The sequence below is a fragment of the Zonotrichia leucophrys genome, chromosome 28 (assembly GCF_028769735.1).
Source record: "Zonotrichia leucophrys gambelii isolate GWCS_2022_RI chromosome 28, RI_Zleu_2.0, whole genome shotgun sequence".
NCBI lineage: Eukaryota > Metazoa > Chordata > Aves > Passeriformes > Passerellidae > Zonotrichia > Zonotrichia leucophrys.
In genome coordinates this window covers 4,851,251-4,877,915 of record NC_088197.1, presented here as the reverse complement: position 1 = coordinate 4,877,915, position 26,665 = coordinate 4,851,251, and the positions used below count along the sequence as shown (strand labels likewise).

The following is a 26,665-nucleotide window of genomic DNA, read 5'->3' as shown; positions in this document are numbered from 1 at the left end:
TTAAGGCCAAAAAAGTTGTTTTCTTCCTCTTTAAACTGGTTTGAAGCTGTTAAGACACGAAATTCCAGTATTCCAGGGGCTTAGGGCAGCGCTGGATCCCAGACAGACTCATGCTGTGTCCTCCTCGTGCCACCATCCCCACAGGAGTGGCAATGGGGTCCCATGCTGGGTCACCAGGTCCTTCACCCCCTCATTCCTGATGGGATTGGGGTTCATGTCCCTGGGTGGGTGCCCCAGCTCAGTGGCACCTCAGTGGCGGCCGCAGAGCTGGGGGGCAGCGGGCACCCGGCGCGTCCCCCCCACGGTGACACAGCCCTCCCACTTGGACATGTCCACCGGGACATCCTCCGGGTACTCCACCAGCGCGGGGGCGAAGGGTCCCAGGAGCCAGGGCAGGGGCGTGTGCTGCCCCACGTGCTCCAGCAGCCCCTCGAGGCTGAGCTGGGCCCGCGTCACCGCCTCCCTGCTCTGCGCCAGCACCAGCCCCGACAGCTCCTGCAAGGAGCGGGCGCTGCCCAGGGAGGCCTGGACGCCCTCCACGCCGTGCCGGACGTGTCCCGCTGTCTCCTGCACGCTGCTGGGGAAGGCGCGGGCGCCCGCGGCCAGGTGGGAGCAGGCGGCGTGGAGCTGCTGCAGGAGCCCCTGGAGCATGGCCAGAGTCCGGGCCTCCACCTGCGGGGTGGGCAGAGGGCAGCGGGGCTGGGGGTGATGGACCCCAGCCCCGCCTGGATGGAGCCACAGCTGGATGGATCTACAGCTGGACTCCATGGCTGGATGGACCCACAGCTGGATGGACCCACAGCTGAACTCCATGGCTGGATGGACCCACAGCTGGATGGACCCAATGCTGGATGGACCCAATGCTAAATGGACCCACAGCTGGATGGACCCACAGCTGGATGGATCCACAGCTGGATGGATCCACAGCTGAACTCCATGGCTGGATGGACCCATAGCTGGATGGATCCACAGCTGGATGGACCCACAGCTAAATGGACCCACAGCTGGATGGAATCACAGCTGGATGGATCCACAGCTGGACTCCGCGGCTGCTGCTCCACCCCAGGTGTCCCCACCCCAGGTGTCCCCTTGCCACATGTCCCCACCTCCAGGGACTCAATGGCCGCTGTCCCCACCCTCTCCAGATGGAGCCATCTGTCCCCCAGGGTCCCTCCAGCCCGTACCTCGCTGTCCTCCATGGGCACCGCGTCCTGCTGGCTCCACTCCAGCCACAGCTGGTGCAGGTGCTCCCGGGCGCTGTGCCAGGGCCCGTCCGTGCCCTGCTGCCCCTCCTCGATCTGGGGGGAGGTTCAGCCAGGTGGGAGCACGCCTGGGGGTGCCTGGGGCCGGCATGGGGCTGGCACGGTCCCTGCCCCGTCCTTACCAGCCGGATGACGTGGTGGAGCTGGCCCAGGAGCCGCTGGGCACGGAGCCGTGCCCGCTGCAGGTCGCCCAGCGAGCGCCGCAGGGCCCGGTGGGGCAGCCTGGCCGACAGGGAGCCCACGCGGACAAAGTAGCTCTGCCACCGCCTCTGCCGCTCCTGCGGGGCCACCTCCGTGCCCGTGGTCACCTCCGTGCCCCTGGTCACCTCTGTCCCTGTGGCCACCTCAGCGCCCGTGGTCACTGCCGTGCCCGTGGTCACCTCTGTCCCTGTGGTCACCACTGTCCCTGTGGCCACCTCCATGCCCCTGGTAACCTTTGTGCCCATGGTTACCTCCGTGCCCCTGATCACCTCCATGCCCGTGGTCACCTCCATGTCCGTGGTCACCTCGGTGCCTCTGGTCACCTCCGTGCCTGCTGCTGCCACTGTGGGAGCAGGGGTGAGGGCAGCGTGGCTGGGCCATCCTGTGCTGGGCACTGGAGCCCAGTGTGAGCACCCACAGGATGCTTGGCCACCAGGTCATGTGGAGATGCCACCCTCAGCGCCAGGTGGCTTCTGCAGTCACCTCAGCTGTGACATGGGGCCAGCTCTGCTAATGTCACCCAGTGCCAAGCTATAAATACCCAGGCGGGCACACGGGACTATATTTGCTCTTGGGTTTCCAGGTGAGAGTTCACCCAGTGCCATCCCGTGTCCTTCAGACAGGGACTGTCCCCTGCCTGGGGTCACGGTGGCCTCACTGGCACCACTGTGGGACCACCACCATGCATAACCAATGCCAGGGTGATGGTCCCAGGAGGGCTTGGCACTGGGAGATTTGGGCATGGTGGGCACTCACCCAGCTCCTGGTCCATCCCAGGGAGGTACCGATCCAGCAGCTGCTCTGATTTGCCCAGCACGGTGCCCACGCCCGAGGCCAGCAGCTGCCCCACGCGGGTGCCAACCACGGCCCCGAGCGCCGAGCGCGTCCTCGCTGCCACCCCGCTCACCGTGCCCGACACCAGCGCCCTGGTCCCGGCCACCACCTGCCAGGGACAGCTCAATGACAGCTTGTCCCCGCTGCTCAGCCACCCCAGAGCCCTGCCCGTGCCCCCCGGGTGGCATTACCCTCTCGGGGGGCTGCTGCAGCACGGGCAGCTTCTCCTCCAGCTTGTCCAGCCCTCTGCAGGCCAACTTGTTGGCGGTGGAAACTGGGGATGGGAAAAGAGGTGGGTTCAGCACCCTGCTGCTTGCAGGAGCTCTGCCACGGCAGGGTTTGGGGTACCCCAAAACTTGTGGGGTGCTTCCCCTTCAACCCTCCAGCTTGTCCAGCCCTGTATTTATTCATTGCTGATACAAAGCGGAGATGTGAAACCAGGTCCTCCCTCTCTGGTTCCTCAGCCAGTTTTGGGGTTCCCCCACCCCTGCACTCACTCTGGGGCTCCAGCCGGGTGAGGAGGGGCTGGGCCCCGCTGGCTGCCGCCGCTGTCAGGGTCCTCAGGCCCTTCTCGGCCGCGCTGCAGACGGAGCCCACGCTCGGGTGCCGCTCCTTGGTGCGCCCGTACGCCGCGGCCACGGCCCCGCAGGCACAGCTCACCAGGGGCAGGCTGGCCACGCGGCTCACCACGCTCTGAGGGTGGGTGGGGGACAATGACATGGGGTCACCAGAGCCACCTGCAGCCCCCCCGAACCCTGGGTGCCCCCCGTACCTGTGTGTCCAGCCCGGGCTCGGCCGGCACCGCGGCGCTCTCGGCTGACATGGCAGCAACGGCTGGAGCAAGGAGAGGGAGATTTTGGGGGGAGATTTTGGGGGGCCGTGGGTGGGTGAGACTGGTGGGGACCCCCCTGGGGATGACACCCCCAGCACCCCCCAGCCCCTGCTCCCTGAGGGCTGAGAGCCACCAGCTCATGGCCGGAGTGGGAGCGGCTGGCGGGTTCTGGGGGGCTCTCGGGGCTGTTTGAGGGGTCTGAGAGGGGTTTTGGGATGGGCTTGGCCTCTTCCCCTGCCAGGAAACGGGGGGACTGGCTCCCCTCAACTCCCCTTGGACCCCTCTACCCCCTCCGGGATCCCCACACCCTCTTTGGGCCGGGGAGGGGTTTTTGGGTGATTCAGCGAAGCCAGACGGGACGGGTCTGTCGCAATCCCGCGCTGGGGACTGGGGACGTGCCGCCCGTCACCGCCGCCTCGGCCGGGGCAGCCCCGGCAGGGAACCGAGCCCCGGCAGCCCCCCAGGACCCTCGGCAGCCCCCCGGGACCCCCGGCAGCCCCCCGGGACCCCCGGCAGCCCCCCCGGACCCCCGGCAGCCCCTCCAGACCCCGGCAGCCTCCCCGACCCCGCAGCCCCCCGGGACCCCCGGCAGCCCCTCCAGACCCCCAGCAGCCCCCCGGACCCCCGGCAGCCGCTCCAGACCCCGGCAGCCCCTCTGCCCTTTGGGGTCTCCCCCGGCCCGGCCCTGCGCTTTCCGGGGACGAGTTCTGGGGGGATTCAGGGGGCTTCGGGCAGGTCACGGCGGGGGACAGCTCCCCTGGGATCCTGCGCTGTTCCCCGGAGTTTCTCGGGGTGTCCCTGGGGTGTTCCGCGGACTTTGGGACCCCCGACCACCCCCGCAGCCCCCGGAGGCCCCCGGGGACCTCCGGACTCCCCCCGGGACCACCCGGAGCCCCCCACGGAGCCTTTCCGGAGCCTCCTTGGACGCCCCCGGCCCCGTTTCCCGCCCTCCCGCTCCCGCCAAGCCCCGGGCCCGGTACTCACGGGGTGGGGGTGGGGTTCTGCCGCGACCCCCGGGCGAGATCGCGACCCCGGGCCCCGCCCAGCCCGGACCCGCGGGGAGAGGCGGGAGCCAATCAGAGAAGGGGCGGGGCCGGCTCTCAGCCAATGAGGAGGAGTGGGCGTGACCGAGGGCGTGGCTTGGGGTTGGGGCGCGCTCGCCGCGGGGTCCGGAGACAGCGGCGGGGACAGCGGGGACAGCCCAGCCCGGGCGGCGGGAACGGGTCCCCGGTCACCTCTCACGTGTCCCCCGCCGAGGGACCCCGTGGCCGGTGTCCCACCCCCGCCTCAGGTGTCTCCGCCCCCGCTGTCCCCTCCCCCGGTGTCCCCACCGCAGGTGTCCCCTCGCCACGTGTGCCCTCGCCACTTGTTCCCTCCTCAAGGGACTCAATGGCCGCTGTCCCCACCCTCTCCAAGTGTCCCCATGCCAGGTGAACCAACTCCAGGAGACCCGACAGCCGCCAGCCCGGTGTCCCCACGGCAGATGTCCCCACGCCAAGGGACCAATGATTGGCGTCCCCAACCCCAAGGAACCCAAAGCCGGCTGTGCCCACGCCACTTCAAGTGTCCCTTTGCCAGATGTGCCCACCCCAGGTGTTCCCGTGCCACCTCAGGGTGCCGGGTGTCCTCAACCCTTCAGGGTGCTCAGGCCGGGGACAGAGGGCCTCGTGGGTGGCATCGTGGGGCGAGAGACAGCCGGGAAAGGGGACAGACAGGGGACACGGCGGGCGTGGGGTGGCACGGGCAGGGACACGGCACTGGCACCGCCTTATCCCAGGGGAATTCGTGGGGAAAGTGGGGTGGGGACCTTCGTGCGCGGGTGGGTGCGTGTGTGTGCGCTGGGTGTGCGGGTGCCCACGGAGCGGGTGCCACCCTGCGGCCCCTCCCAGCCCTGTGCCCCCCTCCCCGGCCGGTCCCGGCTCCCGGGGGAGGTGAAGAAGGTGCCGAGGCGGCGGCGGGGGAGTCGCCTCCGGTAACCGGGTGTTTATTGGGGCCGCGGGGTACAGCCCGCGGGCGGCCGCATGCATGGCCGCTGGGGGGGGGCTCCCGCCGCCCCCTGCCCTATTTACAGCCTGCCACCCCCTGGGGACCTGCCACTGCCCCGCGACGCGACACGCCACCCCGGGTGGGTGCCGGGCAGGGGTGGCACCGAAAGGGCACCCTTTGCCAGCAGAGAGTGGGTTCGGTGGGGACCCCCCCGCGGTGCCCCCCACCCCGGCTGTGCTTTCCAGGAGGGGGTGCCGGGGGGTAGGGAAGGATGGGCAACCCCCAGGCTGGCACTGGGAAAGGGCTGACCCCAGACTGGGGGTGGGAGTGTGCCCCATCCCCAGATATCGCCACACTCGGGGGGCCCCCAGCCCCCCGCCCCCAAAACGCTCACCAGGTTCCATCACCACAACCAAAGCACCCCCGGCCGGGTGTCCCCAGGGGGGTGGCAGCACCCCCGGGTGCCACTGGGGGGCTGCGGGCTGGGGGGCACAGCCCAGTGCCCGTGTCCGTCTGTCCATCCTGCTGCCCCCAGGGTGCTGCGGGCCCTGGCTCCGGCCTGGGGAGGGGACACTCTGGACGCTCCACCCCAGCACAAGGGACAACAACGCAGCCGGAGCGCAGGGCGCTGCCCCACGCCAGCCGGGGGCACCCCCAAACCCTATCGGGGGCACCCAGGGGGTGCCTGTCCCCCCTCACCCACGCAGCACCTCAGCCCGTGCCCGTCCCTGTCCCCAGCGAGCCGGGTCCCCATCAGTGTCCTGGCCGGGGGACGCGCACAGGTGCCACCCTATTTTCCCGAGGGAGTCCGCTCCACGCCGTAGCGCAGGAGGTGCTGCAGGTCCGTCAGCGGCCGCGGGGTGCCCGGTGCCCGCGCTGCCCGGTGCCCGGTGCCCGTCCCGTGCCGCCCGTAGCCGCCCGCCGCCGCCTCGCCGCTGTTGAACGTGTGGTTCCTCTTGAGGTGGGCGCCGGGGCGGCCCGTGCCGTTGTTGGCGTTGAAGTTCAGCTGCTCGGGGTGCCAGGGCGGCCCCTCGGTAAAGTCTCCCCCGTCCCCGCTGGGTGCCGACACCACCCGCCGGCGCTCGGGGCTGGGGTGCGGCGTCCCCCCGAAGTCGCCGTAGGAGCTGCGGGGCTGGCGGCGGGCACCGGCGGGCGGGTGCTGCCGGGTGCGGGGCCCCTCCTGAGCGTCTCGAGCCCAGTGCCCGTCACCTGAGGAGTCGCTGAGTTCGGCCTCCAGCTCCTGGTCCACCAGGATGGCGTGGCAGGACAGGGGGATGCCCCTCGGGGGGCGGCCGGAGCCGCCGTGCCCCCGCCCGGTGCCCGCGGGGCCGGAGCCGCCTCCAGGGTCCCGCAAGGCCGCGTTGATGATGTTGTGGCTCTGCTCCCAGGTGCAGTTCTGGAGGGCGCCGGGGCAGCGTTTCTGCTGCAGCGGGGTCTGCTCCGGCGTGGGCAGCACCCCCGAGTCCAGGTCGTGCTGGGTGACCTTGCCCAGCTCCTTGGGCCACCCGTTGGGCATGAGCGGGGCCAGCAGCGCTCCCCGTGCCCGCCGCTCGCCCAGGCGGCTGACGCTCACCACCGACTCACTGTGCGCCAGAATCGTCTCCTTGTCCTTGCGCCGCGCCAGCTCCTTGCGGTCCCGGTGCCCGATGAACCAGCACACGCTGAAACCGGAGATGACGGCGCCGATAACGAAGGCGGCCACGGAGGAGATCACCAGCAGGTTCACCGACACCAGCCCGTCCGGCTCGTCCACGAAGCTCTCCGTCACCAGCCCTGGCGGTGGGGACACGTCAGGGACCCGCGGGCGCCGCCACCGCGTCCCCGAGCCCGGCCCCGGCCCCGCACTCACCCTCGCACTCGCCCAGGTGGGACGTGCTGCCGCCGGCGATGTCCTGCTCGAAGGCCACCCTGGGGGGGCAAATTGGGTCAGTGGGTCCCAAACGGCCTGGCAGGGTCTCCCAGCTCCCGTCAGTTGGTTGGGGGCTGCAGGAGCTCTCTGGGGACACCCCTGTGCCCCACATGTCCCCAGGCCTGGCAGCGTTACCTGGGGCTGGGCTCCAGGAAGATGCAGGAGCCCTCGGGTGTCCAGCCACAGTAGGGATCCCGGCTGCCCAGGCAGTTCCTGGCAGGGAGCAGAGATGTCAGGGCCAGCCCTGATGGGAGGACACAGCACCCCGGCCTGTGCTGTGCCTCAGTTTCCCCAGGCACGCTCCCAGCCCCCAGCACTCACTTCATGCAGCCCGAGTGCTGCTGGCAGCGAGCCACGGGCACCCTGGCCACGCACGGGGGGAAGGCCAGCAGCAGGGACCCCGCAGCCTTGTCCAGCTCCAGCCCCAGGAGCCGCCGCTCGTCCTCCGTGTCCCGGCCACACCTGGGGACAGGGCAGAGCTCATCATGGCCCCAGCCCTGGGGGGCCCTCCAAAGCCTGGCCCAGTCCAGGGGAGATTTTCTCATCCATTCCCCACAGCCATCCATCCATCATCCATCCATCCATCCATCCATCCATCCATCCATCATCCATCCATCCATCCATCTATCCCTCCATCCATCCATCCATCCCTCATCCATCCATCCATCCATCCATCCATCATCCATCCATCCACCCTTCCATCATCCATCCATCCATCCTCCATTATCCATCCATCCATCCATCCATCCATCCATCCATCCATCCATCCACCATCCATCCGTCCATCATCCATCCATCATCCATCCATCCATCCCTCCCTCATCCATCCATCCATCCATCCATCCATCCATCCATCCATCCATCCATCCATCCATCCATCTCTCCCTCATCCATCCATCCATCCATCCATCCATCCATCCATCCATCCATCCATCCATCCCACCCACCCCTTTTACTGCCCCTTCCCCTGGCACCCTGGCACTCACCTCCCGGGCTGGTAGGTCTCAAACTCCTCCAGGAAGACGCTCTGGCTGCCGGGGGCAGTGGGCCCAGGGCTGCTGGTGGCGTTGGGCAGGATGAGGAACTTGAGCACGGTGCCGGTGCTGGAGCCCAGGAACACCACGGTGTGGTTGCCCCACGGCCCCGCCGCGTTGTCCACCACGATCTTACGGAGCTGGTACCTGCATGGGGGAGGGAGCAGTGCTGGGGTGTGGGGGAATCCAGGGGTCCCAGGGAGGGGGAAAAAGTGAGACCCCCCAGCCCCACATCCCCATCTCCATGTCCCCATCCCCAGCCCTGTATCCCCAGATCCAGTCTCACATCCCTGTCCCCATTCCCACCCCCCATCCCCAGCTCCCTGTCCCCATTCCATGTCCCTGTCCCCATTCCTGTCCCTGTCCCCATTCCTGTCCCTGTCCCCATCCCTGCTCACGCCCCGGCTGCCCTGCCGGCGGGAGGCTGCGGCCCAAGAGCGCGGCTTGATTAATTCCCCATCAAGCAGCAATTAAGGCAGATTTAATTAGGACGAGACAATCTTGACTGCAAAGTGTATGAGATTTATCAGCTCTCCCAGCGCTCCCAGCGCTGACACAAGCATGGAAAGGCAGCACGGGAGGCTCTGGCCAGCCCCTTCCAGCCCTCCCAGTGTCCCCAAGCCCCTCGGGCACCCACCGGGTCATGGTGCGGAGGATCCAGGGGGCGTTGCCCAGGGCTGGCACTGCCTCGTCCATCAGCGGGTGCGTTTTGACGAAGTTGAGGATCTCGTCGGGGAAGGCGCTGGAGGAGTTGTAGCGCATCCCCGGGGACGCGCAGCAGCCGGGCCTGCAGCCAGGGCACGGCTCAGTGGCGCTGTCCCCAGCCTGTCCCCAGCTCCGCTGGTACTGGCCGTGGTTGTCATCACCCCTGTCCCCATCTCTGTCCCCATCGCAGTGGGTACTGGCCATGGTTATCATCACCCCTGTCCCCATCTCTGTCCCCATCCCTGTCCCTTTCTCAGCAGGTACTGGCCCCTGTCCCCATGCCTGTCCCCTTCTCAGCAGGTACCGACTGTGGTTGTCATCCCTGTCCCTGTCCCCATCCCTGTTCCTTTCCCCAGTCCCACCACTGTCCCTGCCACTGACAGTCCTTGCCAGCTCTGTCCCCAGCCATGTCCCTCACCGTGGCTTTGGCACCATGTCCTCTGGCACGGGTGTCCAGATGGACTCGGGCGATTTCTGCTCCCGGAACCGTCCCTCGAACACTGCGGCCACCTGGGTCATGTCGAAGGCGCAGACGGCGGAGCCGGGAATGCTGTGGGGACACGGCTGTGGGGTGAGCATGGGGAGGCCCCAGCGAGTGCCAGGGGCCCTGCACATCCCAAATGGAAACGAGCCCATTTCCTGTCCAGGACCCATCACAGATCCCACTCAGGATCCAGCTTTGATTCCGCCCAGATCCCACTCAGGATCCAGCTTTGGTCCCGCCCAGATCCCACTCAGGATCCAGCTTTGATTCTGCCCAGATCCCACTCAGGATCCAGCTTTGATTCCACCCAGATCCCACTCAGGATCCAGCTTTGATTCCACCCAGATCCCACTCAGGATCCAGCTTAGGTCCCGCCCAGATCCCACTCAGGATCCAGCTTTGGTCCCGCCCAGATCCCACTCAGGATCCAGCTTAGGTCCCACACAGATCCCACTCAGGATCCAGCTTTGATTTCACCCAGATCCCACTCAGGATCCAACTTTAATTCCACCCATATCCCACTCAGGATCCAACTTTAATTCCACCCAGATCCCACTCAGGATCCAGCTTTAATTCCACACATATCCCATTCAGGATCCAGCTTTGGTCCTGCCCAGATCCCACTCAGGATCCAGCTTTGATCCCACCCAGACCCCACTCAGGATCCAGCTTTGATTCCACCCAGACCCCACTCAGGATCCAGCTTTGATTCCACCCAGATCCCACTCAGGATCCAGCTTTGATTCCACCCAGATCCCACTCAGGATCCAGCTTTGATCCCACCCAGACCCAGCTGGCACCCAGCTCTGAGCCCGGGCAGTCTGGGCAGGGCACAGGAGGCTCTGACCTGTTGGTGGGTGTGGAGAACACGGCCAGGACCACGGGGCGCCCGTCCAGCTCCAGGATGTCCGTCACGGCTTGGATGACGTTGAAGTAGAAGTGGGAATCGCCCGGCACGGAGCAGTTGAGCCGGGCCTTGAGGAAGGACGTCCACTGCTTCTCCAGCACCCGCTGCGAGCCCCCCATGTCGTTCTTGCACACCCGGGCCACCCGTGACACCACCACCTGTGGGGGGGACATGTGTCACCACCCAACCCCTGTGTCCCTGTCCCCACCCTGGGTGTCCCTGTGGGTGTCCCAGAATGGTTTGGGTTGGAAGGGAGCTATGGGATCATAGGGAAATATAGGTTGGATACTGGGAAAAAGTTTTTTACAGGAAAGGTGATAAAGTTCTGGAATGTTCTGCCCGGGGAGGTGGTGGAATCACCATCCCTGGGTGTGTTTAACAAAGCCTGGATGTGGCACTGGGTGCCAGGGTTGAGTTGAGGTGTTGGGGCAGGGTTGGACTCAACAACCTTTAGGGTCTCTTCCAACCCAGTGATTCTATGAATTCTGTGCATTCTGTGAGTTCTGTGAATTTGGGAGAATTTGGGGAATTCTGTGCATCTCCTCCCCAGTGGGACAGGTCCCACCTTCTCCAGGTAGTTGAACTCCATGGCGATCTCGCGGAAGAAGAAGTAGACGTGGCTCCTCCATTCCACGGCGTGCACAAAGTAGGGCTCTGAGGGGACAGCAGGGTCAGGGATGGCCCAGCGTGGGTCACAGGGGACACGTGCCCTGTCCTGGCACGGCCCAGGGTGGGGACACACCTTTGAACCACTTGGAGTCGTGTTTGACGGTGCGCAGGGTGGGGCTGTCCCCGAGGCTGCGGTAGATGACGGCGTCGATGGCCAGGAAATCCGTCACCGTGGCGGTGAAGAGCATCCCCCCTGCAGGGGACAAGGTGTCAGTGGGGTTTGGGGACACCGTGCCCACTGTGACAGCGGCAGTGCCACCACTGACCTGTGAACAGGGCCACGTTGGCGTGCTTGGGGTCGTAGGGACAGCGGGCCATGCCGCTGATGTTGTCCCCGACGGGCTCCAGCGTGTCCATCTAGAGCGGGTGACAGGGGGACGTGAGGACACACCCGGGCACGGGGGCACCCGCGCTCCCCATCCCCAGGGGGGCTCTGCCTGCAGCTGGCACAGACAGGGCTGAAGGTGCTGGTGCTGCAGACCCCTCCCATGGGTGCCCCTTTCTGCCTTCACCCCCACACCCTTCCTGTGGGTGCCCCCTCCTTCCCTGACCTCAAAACCCTTCCCAGGGGTGTTCCCTCCTGCCTTCACCCCAAACCCCTTCCCATGGGTGCCCAAAACCCTTCCCTGACCCCAAAACCCTTCCCATGGGTGCCCCCTCCTCCCCTGGCTCCAGCCCCCTCCCTCACAGTGACCCATCCCGGGGGCTCACGCTGTAGTTGGCACAGACGGGGTTGAAGGCGTTGGTGCCACAGACGAACAGGAGGCTCTCGTTCCTCACCAGCAGCACCTTGATGAAGTTTCGGCACTCTGCCTGTGCCAGGAGAGGGGACCGTCACCCTCAGCACTCCAAAACCCCCCTCACCTCATCCCACCCCGCCCAAACCCTCATCATTGCCAGGGGATGGCTTGGAGGGGGCTGTTCTCACCCCAGAACTGCATTTATGGGAGCTGGCAATGGGATTTCCGGCTCCCAAGAATTAATTACAAACCAATTTAGCCAATCAGCCAATAAATCAGTGACACAACCGCTGGGAGGGAGTGGGGTGGTGACACTGGGGAGGGGACAGGCTGTGACACGGCCACGGAGGGTCCCCAGGAGGGCAGATCCCACAGCTGTACCTCGTGCTTGCCCTTCATCCTGCAGATGCTGATGTCGTGCTGGTTCGAGCGCCACGTCAGCTTCTGGGTGGGGAAAAGCAGTGTGGGGATGGGGACGAGGCAACAGCACCCCCGTGAGACCCCCCTGAGACCCCCCAGAGTTCCCTGGGGCCCCTCAGAGCTCCCTGGGACCCCCAGCCCCCCCTGGAACCCCAGCACTCACCCGGTGGTAGCGCATCTCAGCAGCCCCGCTGGGCTCCAGGCTGACCCGATAGACATTGTCCCTGGGGAGGGGGACACGGGTGTCACCACCCCCCAGCTGGGGTGTGCCCCCCAGCACTGGGGGTACAGGATCCACCCCCACCCACCCCGGGAAGGTTTGGGGTGCTGGGGTGGACAATGAAGGAGGTTTGGGGTGCTGGGGTGGACAATGGGCATCACCAGGGCACTGTCAGTGCCAGTGACCCCCCAGTGCCCCATGGCAGGTTTGGGGTGCCCTCCTCCCCAGCAGAGAGGAGTGGGGAGGGTGTGGGGTGCCCCCCATGATGGAAGGGAGGTTTTGGGGTGCCCTAGGCAGGCTCCTCCCCAGCAGAGAGGAGTGGGGAGGGTGTGGGGTGCCCCCCATGATGGAAGGGAGGTTTTGGGGTGCCAGCTCCTGACCTGTCCCCGATGAAGAGGGTCCTGTTGACCTTGAGGATGCGCTGGATGTTGAGGCGCTGGGTGCCCCCTCCCTCGGGGCCCCCCGGGCGGGCGGTGCCGTGCCCCACGAACACGGGGTAGTGCTTCACATCTGGGGGGGCACGGGGGTCACACGGGCACCCCCACACAGCCCGGGTCACCTCCCTGCTGCCACAGGCCCAAAATCCCTCCCCACGAGTGCCCCTCGCCTGCCTTCACCCTAAAGCACCCCGAAACCCTTTCCATAGTTACCCCCAAAAATACCCCAGAGCCCAGCCCTGGTTCTGTCCTGTCGTATTCCAAAACTCTCCCTTGGGTTCCCCCTTTTCCCTTCACCCCAATTCCCCCCAGCGCCCCTTCCCTTTCCATGACAGGCCATGCCCCCCATGCCCCCCATGCCCCAGTGCCCCCTGTACCCCAGTGCCTCCCATGCCCCAGTGCCCCTTCCCTTTCCATGCCAGGCCATGTCCCCCATGCCCCAGTGCCCCCTGTGCCCCTTGTGCCCCAGACCCTCTTCCTTTCCATGCCAAGCAGTGCCCCCAGTGCCCCCCATGCCTCAGTGCCCCCCATGGTCCAGTCCCCTTTCCATGCCAACCTGTGCCCACCGTACCCCAGTGCCCCCCATGCCCCAGCCCCTCTTCCTTTCCATACCAAGCCATGCCCCCCACGCCCCAGTGTCCCCCAACCCCCAGTGCCCCCCGTGCCCCAGCCCCGCTTCCCTTTCCATGCCAGGCCGTGCCTGCCAAGCCCCAATGCAGGCCCCCGCTCCCCCCAGCCCCGGGGGGCACTCACAGTCCGGGGGGGCCGTGGCGATGGGCCCGGGCTCCTCGGGGAAGGTGCCCCTCGCCGTCCTCTCGGCCGCCAGCAGCAGCAGCAGCACCAGGGGCACACGGGCTGGGGGTGCCATGGTGGCCCCCGCCCTGCCAGGGCACCCACCGCACCTGCGGGCACAGGTAGGGGGCTTGGGAGGGGGCAGCACCCACAGGGAACACCCCCGAGCACCCCAAACCTGCGGGTGTCTCCCCTCATTGGGGCCGTGCTGGGGTTTGTCACCAGCAGAACGTGGGGAAGGGGTTGGGGACATGGGGACATGGGGACAGGAGGGTGAGGACACATGGACAGAGAGACACGGGGACATGGGGACAAGAGGGAAGCCAGAGAGGCTCTTCCCCCTCCCAAAACGCCACCGGGATGTCGTGGAAGATCTCCGAGGACGCCTCAGAATGTCACAGCACCCCCGCACCCAAACAGCCCCAGTGCCACCGCCAGTGTCCCCTCACCACGCCGGGCCACCATGCCCACCCTGCCACGCGTCCCCGAGGGGCTGGGTAATTAGCAGCCGGGCAGGGAATTAATTGATCATTAATTCCATGGGAGCCGGCAGCGGGAGCGATCGAAGCGGCGCCCTCGTCCCCCGCGGGGACCGGGCACGGTGACATTGTGGGGACCGGGGACAGTGACATTGTGTGGGGTTGGGGACAGTGACATTGCGGGGACCGGACACGGTGACGTTGTGGGCTCTGGGGGTCACGGGACACATCCCCAGCCCCTCCATGGTGTCATCGGCCCCCCGTGAGACCCGCCACTGTCCCCAACCCGTCCCCTGGCCGTGCCACTGCCCCCGGGGACATCTGACCCCGACCCTGCTGTGCCACAGCCCTGGGCAGGAGGTGACCCCGGGGGGACCCGACCCTGGTGTCACAGCCCCTCTGGGGACAACTGACCCCAACCTGGGACACCCAACCACGTCCCCACTGTGTCAGGGACACCCAAACCTGTCCCCACAGTGCCACAGCTCCCAGTGACACCCAGCTTTGTCCCCACGGTGTCCCCAAATTTCAGGAAATGAGCGTTTGTGCCCAGTTTGTCACAGAGCGGCCCCCGACAGCCACCGATCGCCGGAGGGAGGATGGGGGACCCCAAAAGCCACCCCAGGGCAGGGCTCGGTGAGAATCCTCCCTGGGGGGTTCCGGGGGGCCGTGCCGCGGCCCCGGAGCCCGAGCGGGGCTCCGGTGTCACCGTCCCCGGGCGGGCGGTGACAGCGAGCGGCGCAGGGAAAGCGGAGCCTCCGGCGCCATAAATGCCCGCGATTGTGCGGGGAAAGAAAAGGCAGCGGCGGGAGGAGGGGGGCAAGGGGAGGAGGGGGCACGGCGGGGAGGGGGACACGGCCACGGGGGGGGTGACAAACAGGGACCCATTCATGGCAGTGGCGGAGCAGGGGGACGGTCACCAGCGCGGCTGTGGGGAAACTGAGGCAGCGTGGGGGGACATGGGGATGTGCCGGGGGTGAGGGGGGGTCTCCACTCGGGTGTCCCCGACACGGAGCGGGGGAGCGGCCCCGGGCATGTCCCTCATCCCCGTCCCTGCTCCGTGCCTCAGTTTCCCCACGGCAGAGCGCGCTCAGCCCTCACCCCCACACCAAGCTTTGGGGGGCGGGCGGAGCTGCTTGGTCTGTCCCACCCCCCCTCCCCAACATCCCCGCGACCCCCGGCACTGGGGAATGGGCCAGGAAAGGGGGGGCAGCCCCAGTGTCCCCCCCTTGCTGCACTCCCGGCGGCTCTGAGCGCAGCGGGATCTCTGATCCCACTGATGGGGTGTCCCTGCCGGGGGGCCCCCCATTCCCGTCCCTTCCCGGGGGGGTGGGAGCCCCTCCCGTGCCATCCGCCCCCCCAGCGCCGCGCTCTGCCCACCTGAGCCGCTCCGGCCGCCTCCGCCGCCGCCCGGTGTCACCGCTGTCCCCGGGGCCGGCAGGGGGGTCCCATGTGCCACCCCCCCCTCCAGGACGCCCCGAGAGCCGCTCAGCTGTCACACCAACCCCCCGCGACCCCCGGGGAGGGGGCCCGCGCCCCCCGCCCGCGCCAGGTGGGAAGGTAGGGCTGATGTCACCGTAACCGGAGCCACCAAACCCCCCCCGCCCCGGCAGCTGTCACCCGGGGGGGCACCCCTGGGACCCCCCCCCGAGCGGCACCGCGGCGTCCCCGCGGGAAAACAGCGGCACGAGGGACCCTGAGAGCCCCCCGGACACGGAGCGGGGACAGAGGGACAGCGGGGACACCGCCAAGGGTCCCCCATCCTCATAAACCCCTTAGGAGGGCAGCGGGAAAGAGGGGGGGACACACCGGGAATGGGGGGGACACCGAGAAGGGAGGGACACCAGGGAGGGGGACACACCCCGGGAAACACGGGGGACAATGGGAAAGGGGGGACAGTGCAAAAGAGGGGACACTGGAGAATGGGGGGACATTGGGAAGGGGACAATCTGGGAAAGGGATGACGGGTGGCAAAGGCGCAGGACACCAACAATGAAATCCCCGAAAATTCAACTTTTTGGGACACCCCTCCCTGCTATAATCTCAATATCCACATCCCTCTCTGTCGGTCTAATGCCGGATTTTGGGGTCATTTCCTTCAGGAGGCGCCCAACGCCAATAAGAAATCAGTAATTAGTTATGCTAATGAGGCATTTACACACCACCCCACATGCTCCAGCCCCCCAAAAGGCGCTCGCTCAGTGGGGTCACCCAGCGCCACCCCCATTGGCACAGGGGGGTTTGGGGGTCACCAGCAGCGCCCCCCCAAGCGCTGCCCCCCTCCCCAATCCCAGCTGCCGCTGCCGCCGGGGCCGGGGGGCTGAGCCCCCCCCGGGTTTCCGTTCCGGGCCCGGTTCAGATGGCAGAGCCAGGAAGCAGCTGTCCCCACGGCAGGGCCGGAGCAAATGTCACCCCGGCCACCTGGCACCGCGCGCTGGCCTTGTCCCCGTCCCCGTCCCTGTCCCCGTCTCCTGTCGCCGGTCCCCCCCTTTGCGGGCAGCACCCCCAGAGCTGCCCAGAGCTCGGGGGAACACCAGCACCGGAGGGGTCCCCGGGCGGTGACAGGGCTGGGGGGTCACCAGGGGGGGACACAGCACCCACGGTTTACCTTGGCGCTTCCCCGGCCCCGCCGGCGGCTCAAATGTCCCCCCGGGCCTCCCGCTCCGGTTACCGGCTCCGCTTACAGCTGCCGTTTATAGCCCCGCTCCCTGTCCCTTGTCCCTTGTCCCTTGTCCCTTGTCCCTTGTCCCTTGTCCCTTGTCCCTGTCCCCTCCCCATCGCCCACCGGGTGGGGACACAAGCTCCGAGCCCCCCAGGACACCGCCAGGGACCAAGGGCACGGGGGTGGTGCGGACCCCGCGGTCACCTTGGGCGGCTTTGTCGCCCACCGTGGGTGCCCAGAGGTGGCCCCGGTTGCTGAGAGCCCCCTCGATGCCCCCCGGGTGCCACCCATGGGTGCCCCGACACGTCCCCTCCGGCAGCCGCCGGCGCTGGTGGCCGGCCAGAGCCGCATGGTGATTTGCATATTAAATCCAGGCTCATCTGCATATTAAGAACGGTTTCCTAGCGAGGAGGATCACGCGTCACGCCGAAATAAACCCCGGGGAGGGGGGGGGGACAGAGGGGGTGGCAGACGGAGGGCTGTGTGTCCCCCCTCCCCAATTCACAGCGCTCGTCCCCTGTTGTCCCCCCAGTTCAATGCCTTTGTCCCCTTGTCCCCCTCAGTTCCATGGGACGGGATCCTCCCGTGTCCTGCTGCTCTCCCCAAGCCACACAACCACCCCTGTCCCCCCCAAAACTGTCACCCCCCTTGTCCCCAAAGGGCAGGCACGTGCCTGACCCTCCTGTCCCTGCAAAACACCCATTGCCCTCATCCCCCCTGTCCCCAAAGCCCCACTTCACCCATTCCCTTCATTCCCATTGTCCCCAGGGCACTCACCCTGGTCCTGTGCCACCCCAGGGGCTCTGTGCCCAGGCGGGGTCCCCTCGGTGTCACCCTGCCACCCCTCTTTGTCACCCGCATGGCCCCAGGGCGGTGACAGGAGCAGCTCCGAGTCACCTCCTCCGGCCTCGTGCCTCAGTTCCCCTTTGGGGAGGGAAGAGGGAACCCCCTGTTCCTGCCCCGGCCTGGCACCGCCCTGGAACCCCCACCCAGAGCCATGCCAGTCCTGGATGGCACCTCCCCTGTGCACCCTGCCTGTGCCATCCCTGTCCCCAGGGGTTCCTGTCACCTCCTGATGGAGCCCCCGTCCCCAGGGTGTCACAGTCCCCCAGTGTCCCCTTTCCGTGTCCCCACGGGATCCCTGAGGGGCAGCAGCTCCCGGCTCAGCCCCACGGGGACTCTGCAATAACAACACCGGCAGTGTTTACATCCGGCTCAGGGAACCCTGCAATTACAGCCAGGACAGGGAGCCCCGGCATTCCGGGGATGGGAGGCTGCTGAACACACCCACAGCACCCACAGCACCCACAGGCACCCCAAACCCACCCAAATCCACCCCAAACCCATCCTAAAACCACCCCAAACCCATCCCAAATCCACCCCAAACCCACCCCAAATTACCCCAAACTCACCACAAACCCACCCTGAACCCACTCCAAACTCACCCCAAACCCACCCTGAACCTACCCCAAAGCCACCCCAAACTCACCCCAAATTAACCCCAAAGCCACCCCAGTGCTCAGGGAGCAGCCCTACAATCACAACCCATCGATCCCAGAGCCAGATGAGTTGGGGGAGGCTCTGGGAGGTCGGGACCAAGGGTCAGTCCCAAAGCCAGGTCAGTTTTTAATCCCTAACAAAGTTGCTTTTGGGGGTTTTTTGGGCGTTTTTGGGGGTTTGTTGGATTCAGGCCCCCCTCCCCGTGTCACCTATGCTGCCCTGCTGGGGACAATGGGGCTGCTCCACTCTGCAGGCCCAGAACCAGCAGTTCCCATTAGGATTATCTTCAAACTCCTACTTGTATTTAAATAAGGTTAAATATAAGTATCTGCTGGCTTCAATGGGCAGAGAGGGGCTGGGGGTGGCAGATCACCTCAGTGTCACCTCAGTGTCACCCAGTGCTGTCCCCTGCTGATGATGGCCCTGCAGGTGGCACTCAGGGTGCCCCCCTGCCCCCCTGGAGCCCCTCACCTCCCAGGGACACCCGGGATGGGGACACCAGAGGGGACAGGAGACAAATCTCCTCCTGCCACCCCTGCTGTGCCCAGAGGGTGACAAGGTGACAAGTGGCTTCCTGTGCCAAGGTGTGGGTGAGAGCACGTGAGCCTTCACCCTCCTCCTCCATCCTGCTCTCTGTTTTGGAAGTGTCCTCTGTCCTGGGGACAGGTGGGGGTTTGTGGGGTGACCCCCAGCCCCTGAGCCCCCCGGAGGGGCTGGGATGGGCCCTGGCAGTGCTGGGGGACGGGGGGAGTGGAGGAGGAGGAGGGAGGGTGCAGGGGGTGCAGGGGATGTGCAGATGGAGCAGGGATGTGGGATGTGCAGGGGGACGTGGGCTGGAGGCAGCGGGGAGGATGGGATGGAGAATGGGATGGAGGATGGGATGGAGGATGGGATGGAGGATGGAGGATGGGATGGAGGATGGGATGGAGGATGAGGATGGATGGAGGATGGGATGGAGAATGGATGGAGATGGGATGGAGGATGGAGGATGGGATGGAGGATGGGATGGAGGATGGGATGGAGGATGGGATGGAGGATGGAGGGTGGGATGGAGGATGGGATGGAGGATGGGATGGAGGATGGGATGGAGGATGCAGGTGGGATAGGGACAGGGTGGGATGGGATGCAGGATCCAGGCTGGGATGCAGGATGCAGGATGGGACGCAGGATAGGATGCAGGATTCAGGCTCTGGGACCCAGGATGGGATGCAGGATTCAGGCTGGGATGCAGGATGGGATGCAGGCAGGGCTGTGGGATGCAGGATGGGATGCAGGATGCAGGCTGGGATGCAGGATGCAGGATGGGATGCAGGATAGGATGCAGGATTCAGGCTCTGGGATGCAGGCAGGGCTGTGGGATGCAGGATGGGATGCAGGATGGGATGCAGGATGCAGGATTCAGGCTGGGATGCAGGATTCAGGCTCCAGGATGCAGGATCCAGGCTCTGGGATGCAGGCTGGGATGCAGGCTGGGATGCAGGATGCAGGCTGCGATGCAGGATTCAGGCTCTGGGATGCAGGATGGGATGCAGGATGCAGGATCCAGGCTCTGGGATGCAGGCCGGGCTCCGGGATGCCAGAGGCTCAGAACAAAGGGCCATTGTTCCCAGCGCCGCCTCCGCGCTGCCGCCTCGCCGGAAGGTCCGAGCGGCCGAGCCGCCCTCGGAGCCGCTCCTCGTTCTCGCACCGCTGCCACCACTGCCACTGCTGCCACTGCCACCCCCACCGCCACCACCGCGCCAAAAGCCTCGGGGCACGAGGGTGTCCCTGTCCCCTGCCAGGCCCTGCCAGGTGTGCCAGGTGCCATCTGTGCGTGGGGAGGTGGCACGTGTGCGCGGGGGGTGTCACCGTGTGCCATGTGTGTGTGCCATGTGTGTGTGTCATGTGTGTGCAGGTGTCGGTGCGCACAGCAGGTGTCACACGTGTCACATGTCACAGTCAGCGTGCGTGTGCAGGGCTGGCAGGAGGCACCGGGTGACACACATGTGCAGGAATGTGGGCACCAGCTGGCACCTGTGTGTGACAGCGTGCGGGCACCGGGTGGCACCGGGGTGTCTGTGCAGGGGGTGTCACACGTGTGCAGGGGATGTCACGCGTGTGCAGGTGTGTTCATGGCTGTCACATGTCACACATGCACAGGTGTGTTCATGGCTGTCCCACGCGTGACCAGGGCTGCACACCCAGAGCTGGCACGAGGGACGGAGCCCAGCATGGCCGGGTTATTTCGGGCACATGGCGAGGATGGATCTCAGCTCCCGCCTCCCAGAGCTCCACCCTGACCCTTCCTGCTTTCCCGGCGCTGTGTCCCGGCGCTCCCGGCGGGAGGCGATGGATGGGGCGGTCACAAATGCCCGCGGTGTTCCCACCATGCATCTCTGGGGTGACCCATCCCACCCTCCTCATCACCCTGGGGCTGCCTCCCTCCACTCCTGCTCCTGCTCCGTGCCTCAGTTTCCCCACCCGAGCCCTCACGGTCCCTCCCGCCGCCGCCGCTGCCCCGGGGCCACCGTGTCCCCTCCCGTGTCCCCTCCCGTGTCTCCCCCAGATCCCCCCGGCGCCAAACGCGGCGCTGAGCTCGGCCGCGGCGCTGCCGGGTTTGATGGGATTATCCCGGCGGGCGGGATTACACGGCAAGAGTGAGGATTAGCCACGGCGCATCGGCACGACACTGCCACTGTCACCACAGCCACCGCCACTGACACCGCCACCACTGCCACCGCCACTGCCATTGTCACTGCCAGGACACTGCCACCACAGCCACTGTCACTGCCACTGCCACTGTCACTGCCACAGCGACAGCTACTGCCACCGCCACTGCCACTTCCACTGGCATTGCCACTGCTACCGCCACCACTGCCACTGTCACTGCCACAGCGACAGCTACTGCACTGCCAGGGCACTGCCACAGCCACTGTCACTGCCACTGCCACAGACACTGCCACCACCACTGCCACCACTGCCATTGCCACTGCCAAAGCCACTGCCACAGCCCTGCCACCACCACAGCCACTGTCACTGCCAGGACACTGCCACCACAGCCACTGTCACTGTCACTGCCACCGTCACCACATCCATTGCCACTGTCACTGCCACAGCGACAGTTACTGCACTGCCAGGACACAGCCACTGCCACTGTCACAGACAGAGACACTGCCACTGTCACTGCCCTGCCACCGACACTGTCACTGCCACCGACACTGCCGCAGCCACTGCCACAGACACTACCACTGCCACCACTGCCATTGCCACTGCCACTGTCACTGCCACCGCCAAAGCCACCGCCACAGCTACACCACTGCCACAGCTGCTGCCATTGCCACTGCCAACCGCCCAAACTGGGCTGAACTGGGAGCAACTGGAGCCCAGGTGCGGTGCCAAGCCCCAGCCTGGCAGGGCTCCACTGGGAGCGGTGGCTTCAGCAGCCACTGTTTAATTAACCGGCTGCTGGGAGCCAGCACAAAGACACGAGAGGGATCTCTTTATCCCCCTCTTTTTTTTTTTTTTTTTTTTTTTTTGTGTTTTAATTTGACAAAATTGTAATTAAATAGGGAGCAAAATCCCGCCAGCACACGGCAGCCCCTCTGGGTCTCCTCTGTGCCAGCCCCCTGCTCTTCCTGTCCCCCTGCTTCACTCAGGGAATGCAACCCCTCATCATCTCCTTCTGGGGGATGCCACCACAGCCTGGGGGTCCCTGGATGGCACCGAGGCCATCGTGTCCCCTTTGCTGCTGGGGTGGGCACTGCCAGGGCTGCAGAGCCTCCTTGGGGTGCCCTGTTCTTGTTCCACCTCCAACCTGGGCACGGGGGGCAGAGCCTGGAGCTCCCTGGGACACAGCTCCCAAAGCTCCAGTGCCAATCCACGATGGGCACCAACAGGTTCAGCTCCTGCCCGGAGCTGGGATCGCTCCTGCTTTGCTTTGCCACTCTTTAATGTCCCCCAAACGCAGCAAATGCCACCACAGCGAAACCATCCCGGCCCTGCCGGCCTGGCACAACGAGGAACAGCCACCCTGGACAGCGTGGTGTCCATGTCACCGTGCCCGGTGTCCCTGCCCGTGTCCATGTCACCGTGCCCGGTGTCCCTGCCTGGTGTCCGTGTCACCGTGCCCAGTTCCAACCCCCCCAACAGGAGCTGGGATCCGGCCCCAGCTTTGGGAGATGCTCCAAGGGCCCGGCGCAGCTCAGCCCACTGAAAAATGAAATCGCATCCAAACTGGCAGGTTTAATTAAAAATATTCCAGCTTGTCTGGGGATACAAACCGCATCCGGCACTGCAGCAGGGATCTGCATCCAGCTCAGGGCCTGGCGGGCAGGGCCCGGCTGTGCCCCAGCAGTGCCAGGGGAGCAATGGTGGCAGCACAGCAGTTACTGCTTTAACTGGGAGCCGAACCAGCCAGGGCCGAGGTGACAGGGACACCCAGCCCGATGGGGACAGGGACACCCAGTCTGTGGGGACAGGGACACCCAGAGCTGTGGGGACAGGGACAGCCAGCCCATGGGGACAGGGACACCCAGAGCTGTGGGGACAGGGACACTCAGCCTGTGGGGACAGGGACACCCAGAGCTGTGGGGACAGGGACACCCAGCCCATGGGGACAGGGACACCCAGAGCTGTGGGGACAGGGACACCCAGCCCGTGGGGACAGGGACACCCAGCTCAATGGGGACAGGGACACTGAGCTCATGGGGACAGGGACACCCAGACCTGTGGGGACAGGGACATCCAGCTCAATGGGGACAGGGACACTGAGCTCATGGGGACAGGGACAGCCAGAGCTGTGGGGACAGGGACAGCCAGAGCTGTGGGGACAGGGACAGCCAGTCCATGGGGACAGGGACACCCAGCCCGTGGGGACAGGGACACCCAGAGCTGTGGGGACAGGGACACCCAGAGCTGTGGGGACAGGGACAGCCAGAGCTGTGGGGACAGGGACACCCAGCCCGGTGTCACTGCCCTGTCCCGTGCCTGGGGGCTCCTGCTGGGGCTGGGAGGGACACAGAGCCAGCAGAGCCCTGGTTTGTGGGGCACAGGAGCCCCCCCAGAGGGGACAGCGCTGCCGTGGGGGGCACACGTGGGCACCCCTGTGACTGAGCTGGGCCGCCCCCCTTTGTTTATGGGAATGTCACCAGAACCATGGGGGGCTCTGGGGAGGGGGGACGAGCTGTGCCCCCCACACTGACACCCCTGGCACTGCTGGTGGGGGCTGAGCTGCCCCTGGCACCCTCAAAGCTGAACCCGAGCCCGGGGCCACCTCCTGTCCCCCCACACAGCCACGTGTCCCGGTGGCAGCGGTGGCAGCAGTGACCCAGTTCCCGTGGCACCCCGGGGACGCTGCCCGGGGGCTGCAGAGCCACCCTGGCACCCAGAACTCACCAGGATGGCACCCCGGGACCCAGCGGGGACACCCACAGCACCCAGCCCGTGTGGGGGACACACGGCACTGCCCGGACCTGGCACACAGGGATGGACCCCAACCCTTGGCGTCGTTTTGTGGGGTACACAGCCAGGGGGACGCACAGGGGACCCCCAAAGCGACCCAAGCCTTCCCAAGGCTGTGTCTGTAGGGCAGAGAGCTCTGCCCCCCCTGACCCCTCCCCAGGACATCCCCGGGGTGGGACCCGGCCCTGCCGGACCCCAACAGACCGAGGGGGCACCAGGGGGGGACACGGCGGTGCCATTGTCACCCCCATCCCTCCCAGGCAAGCAGTGCCAGCGCTGAGGGGTCACTCATGGCAGGCGTCTGACCCCCCCCCGCACCCCAGGGCTGGGGGATGGATTGGGGGGGTCCCGTCTGCAGCCCCGCCGAGCTCATGACCTGGTTCGGCAGAGGGAAACTGAGGCACGGCACGAGGCAGAGCTCACCCAAGGTCACCCCGTGCCGATGGCACAGCCCCGTGGGCATCGCCCCCCCCCCCGCTCTAACGGGGGGTGCTGAGCCCCCTCCCCAAATGCCCTGCGCAGGGAGGGGCTCCTCACTCCCCTCTGCCCCATGGGGGGGCTGGGGGGGCTCGGGGTGCCCCAGCCCCGGCTGCTGTGGGAGATGTGGGCATGGAGGGCAGGCTGGGGGAGGGCAGGGGGCTTTGCTGGGTCTGGGGGTGCTCTGGGCACCCCAAGTGAGGGCGGCAGGGGAGGATTGGGGTCAGGCAGAGCCCCCCCAGCCGTGGTGCTTCGGGGTCCCCCCTCGGCTCCGTGCAGCGGTGCTGAGCCCCAAAAGGGGGCACGGAGCCCCCCCGGCCCTGCCCCGGTATCGGGGGGGGTGTCAGAGCCCCCCCCCCCGTGCACGGCGGGTCCCCCATTCCTGCCGGCTGCCCCCCAACTCCTGTTCCCACCAAGTTACAGCCCCGAGACAGAGCAGGGCACCCCCTGAGTTTGTGGGGGTCTGGCTGTGCCCCCCACCCAGCCCTGCGGGATTATTTGGGGTGGGGGGGCACAAGCACCGAGCCCCCCAGGCTGACCCTCGCTGCTCCCTTTTGGTGGCTGCACTGGCCGGACCCCCCCAGCCCAGCCGAGGCTGCCGGGGGTGGGGGGGCACAGAGGGACCCCTCCTTTTCACCCCCCCCCCCAAAAAAATAACAACAACGAGCCCTGGCTGCTGCCCAAAGAAACAGCGGAGGCAAAACGGAGCGCGACGAAGCAGAGACACCCCCCGATCCTCATCCTCATCCCCATCCTCGTCCCCATCCTCCTCCTCATCCCCATCCTCATCCCCATCCTCATCCCCATCCTCATCCTCATCCCCATCCTCGTCCCCATCCTCATCCCCATCCTCGTCCCCATCCTCATCCTCATCCCCATCCTCATCCCCATCCTCATCCCCATCCTCATCCTCATTCCCGTCCCCATCCCATCCTCCCGGCTCGGGGTTGGGGGGGCTCCGGTTCCCGCGCCCCCCGCCGTGTCCCGGGGCTGGGGGGGGGGGTCGCGGTGCCGGCCCGGGGGGGCTGATGGGTGGGAGGGGGCGTGGGAGGGGATGGGGGTGGGCCGGGGTGCTGGGTGAAGGGGATGGGGGGGCTCAAGGTGCGGGGGGGTGCCGGGATGGGGAGAGGGGAGCGGGATCGGGGCGCTGGGGGGGTGGGATGAGGATGAGGATGGGGGGGTATCGGGGCGCTGGGGGGTTGGGATGAGGATGAGGGGGGTATCGGGGTGCTGGGGGCACATGGGGGTGCTGGGGAGAGCAGGGGGGCTGGGGTGGGGGCATGGGGCTGCGGGATGAGGGTGCGGGGAGGGTGTCGGGGGTGCCGGATGAGGGTGCCGGGATGCTCGAGGGGTGCAGGGGAGGGCTGGGGGTGCGGGATGGAAGAATTGGGGTGCGGGAGGGACCCCCCCGGAGTGCCGGGTGGGGATGGCGATGCGGGATGGACGTGCTGGGGGGGCAGCGGTGCCGGGGGGGCTCAGGCTGCGGGGAGGGGGCGCAGAGGGCTGCGGGTTGGGGGGCGCGGGGGGGGCCCCTCCAGCCCGTGACCCTTCAAGGTTCCGCCCGCTCCGCTAACAAAAGCGCCGCTTCCCAATGCAGCAGCGGCGGCGGCGGGAGGGGGGAGGGCTCGGGGGGGGGGGCACCCCCTTTTCTCCCTTCCCCCCCACCCCAGGAGGGGCAGCGGATGGAGAAGAGGAGAGGAGGAGGATGGAGCGGGACGGGAGCGCATGGGGATGGGGGCGGGCGGGGGGGGCACCGGCCGCGCTCTTACCTCTCCGTCCCGGGGGGGTCCGGGGGGGCTCGGGGCTCCGCGCACCTGCGCCCACCGGCAGAGCTCGGCCCGGCCCCGCTCGGCTCCGCTCGGCCGCGCCGGGAGCGCCGGTACCGGGGCCGGGCGGGGCGGGGCCGCGGGGGGGGGGGGGGCCGGGGCCGGGCCCGCCCGGTGGCTGCGGCGGCACCGGGGCCGCTCCGGCAGCAGCGGCGATGGAGGAGCCGCCGCCGCCGCCGGCGCTCCCGGAGCGGCTGCGCCCCCCGCCCTGCCCCCGCCCCGGGGAGGCGGCTCGGCCCGGGCCCCCCGCCCCCGGCACGGAGGGGGGAGCGCGGGGGGAGCGGCCCCGCCTGCCTCGGCCCCCCCCCGGGCAGGGGCAGCGCTCCCCCCGCATTCCCGGGCACCGGCACGGCTGGCACCGGCCCCCCCGCGGCCCCTCCAGCAGTTTCGCCCATCCCGGGCCCCAGGAGGGGCTGGGGTCGATCCCCCCCCCATCTCCCGCCCCGGTTCCCTCCATTCTTGGCACCAAGAGGGGTTCATACCGAGCCCCCCCATCCTCTGCCTCCGTTTCCCCCAGCCCTGGCACGGAGAGGGGCTGAGGCCGATTCCCTCCACCCCTTGCCTCAGTTTCCCACCATCCCCATCCCGGCCAGGGCTGGGACCCCATTCCCCCGCAGCCTCCAAGGCGATTCCCCTCCGCTGCTGTCCCTGTCCCCAGGCTGAACCCCCACTCAATGTGAGCCCCCATCTCCTGCCTCAGTTTCCCCTCACCCTCAGGAGCTGCTCTGCCCCCCTCGGGCTGCAGGGGACACCAGGATGGGCCCTGGGGGGCACCCGGGGCTCTGGGGGTGACACCAGGGTGGGGGCCTAGCACGGCGATCCTTCGCTCGCTTTGTTGCTTTGTCCCGGT

General features: G+C 67.1%; 2 protein-coding genes across 2 annotated transcripts; both read right to left on the bottom strand.

The window, feature by feature from the left end:
• Positions 1 to 9: 9 nt before the first annotated feature.
• LOC135458892 (perilipin-3-like) lies at positions 10 to 4,351 on the bottom strand. The gene is made up of 8 exons (XM_064734350.1): positions 4,114 to 4,351; positions 3,070 to 3,131; positions 2,795 to 2,990; positions 2,489 to 2,571; positions 2,220 to 2,406; positions 1,385 to 1,806; positions 1,185 to 1,298; positions 10 to 672 (listed from the first exon to the last, which is right to left on the bottom strand). Exons 2-8 carry the CDS (start codon positions 3,118 to 3,120, stop codon positions 250 to 252), a joined length of 1,476 nt encoding a protein of 491 aa, XP_064590420.1. The 5' UTR covers positions 3,121 to 3,131; positions 4,114 to 4,351; the 3' UTR covers positions 10 to 249.
• A 741-nt stretch (positions 4,352 to 5,092) lies between these two features.
• On the bottom strand, positions 5,093 to 25,862 carry SEMA6B (semaphorin 6B). The gene is made up of 17 exons (XM_064734331.1): positions 25,759 to 25,862; positions 13,394 to 13,542; positions 12,584 to 12,713; positions 12,147 to 12,207; positions 11,945 to 12,007; positions 11,535 to 11,636; positions 11,090 to 11,180; positions 10,897 to 11,016; positions 10,720 to 10,808; positions 10,095 to 10,312; positions 9,182 to 9,313; positions 8,696 to 8,845; positions 8,011 to 8,205; positions 7,346 to 7,486; positions 7,160 to 7,237; positions 6,965 to 7,023; positions 5,093 to 6,888 (listed from the first exon to the last, which is right to left on the bottom strand). The coding sequence occupies exons 2-17, from the start codon at positions 13,506 to 13,508 to the stop codon at positions 5,906 to 5,908; spliced, it is 2,727 nt and encodes a 908-aa protein (XP_064590401.1). The 5' UTR covers positions 13,509 to 13,542; positions 25,759 to 25,862; the 3' UTR covers positions 5,093 to 5,905.
• Between the last annotated feature and the right edge of the window lie 803 nt (positions 25,863 to 26,665).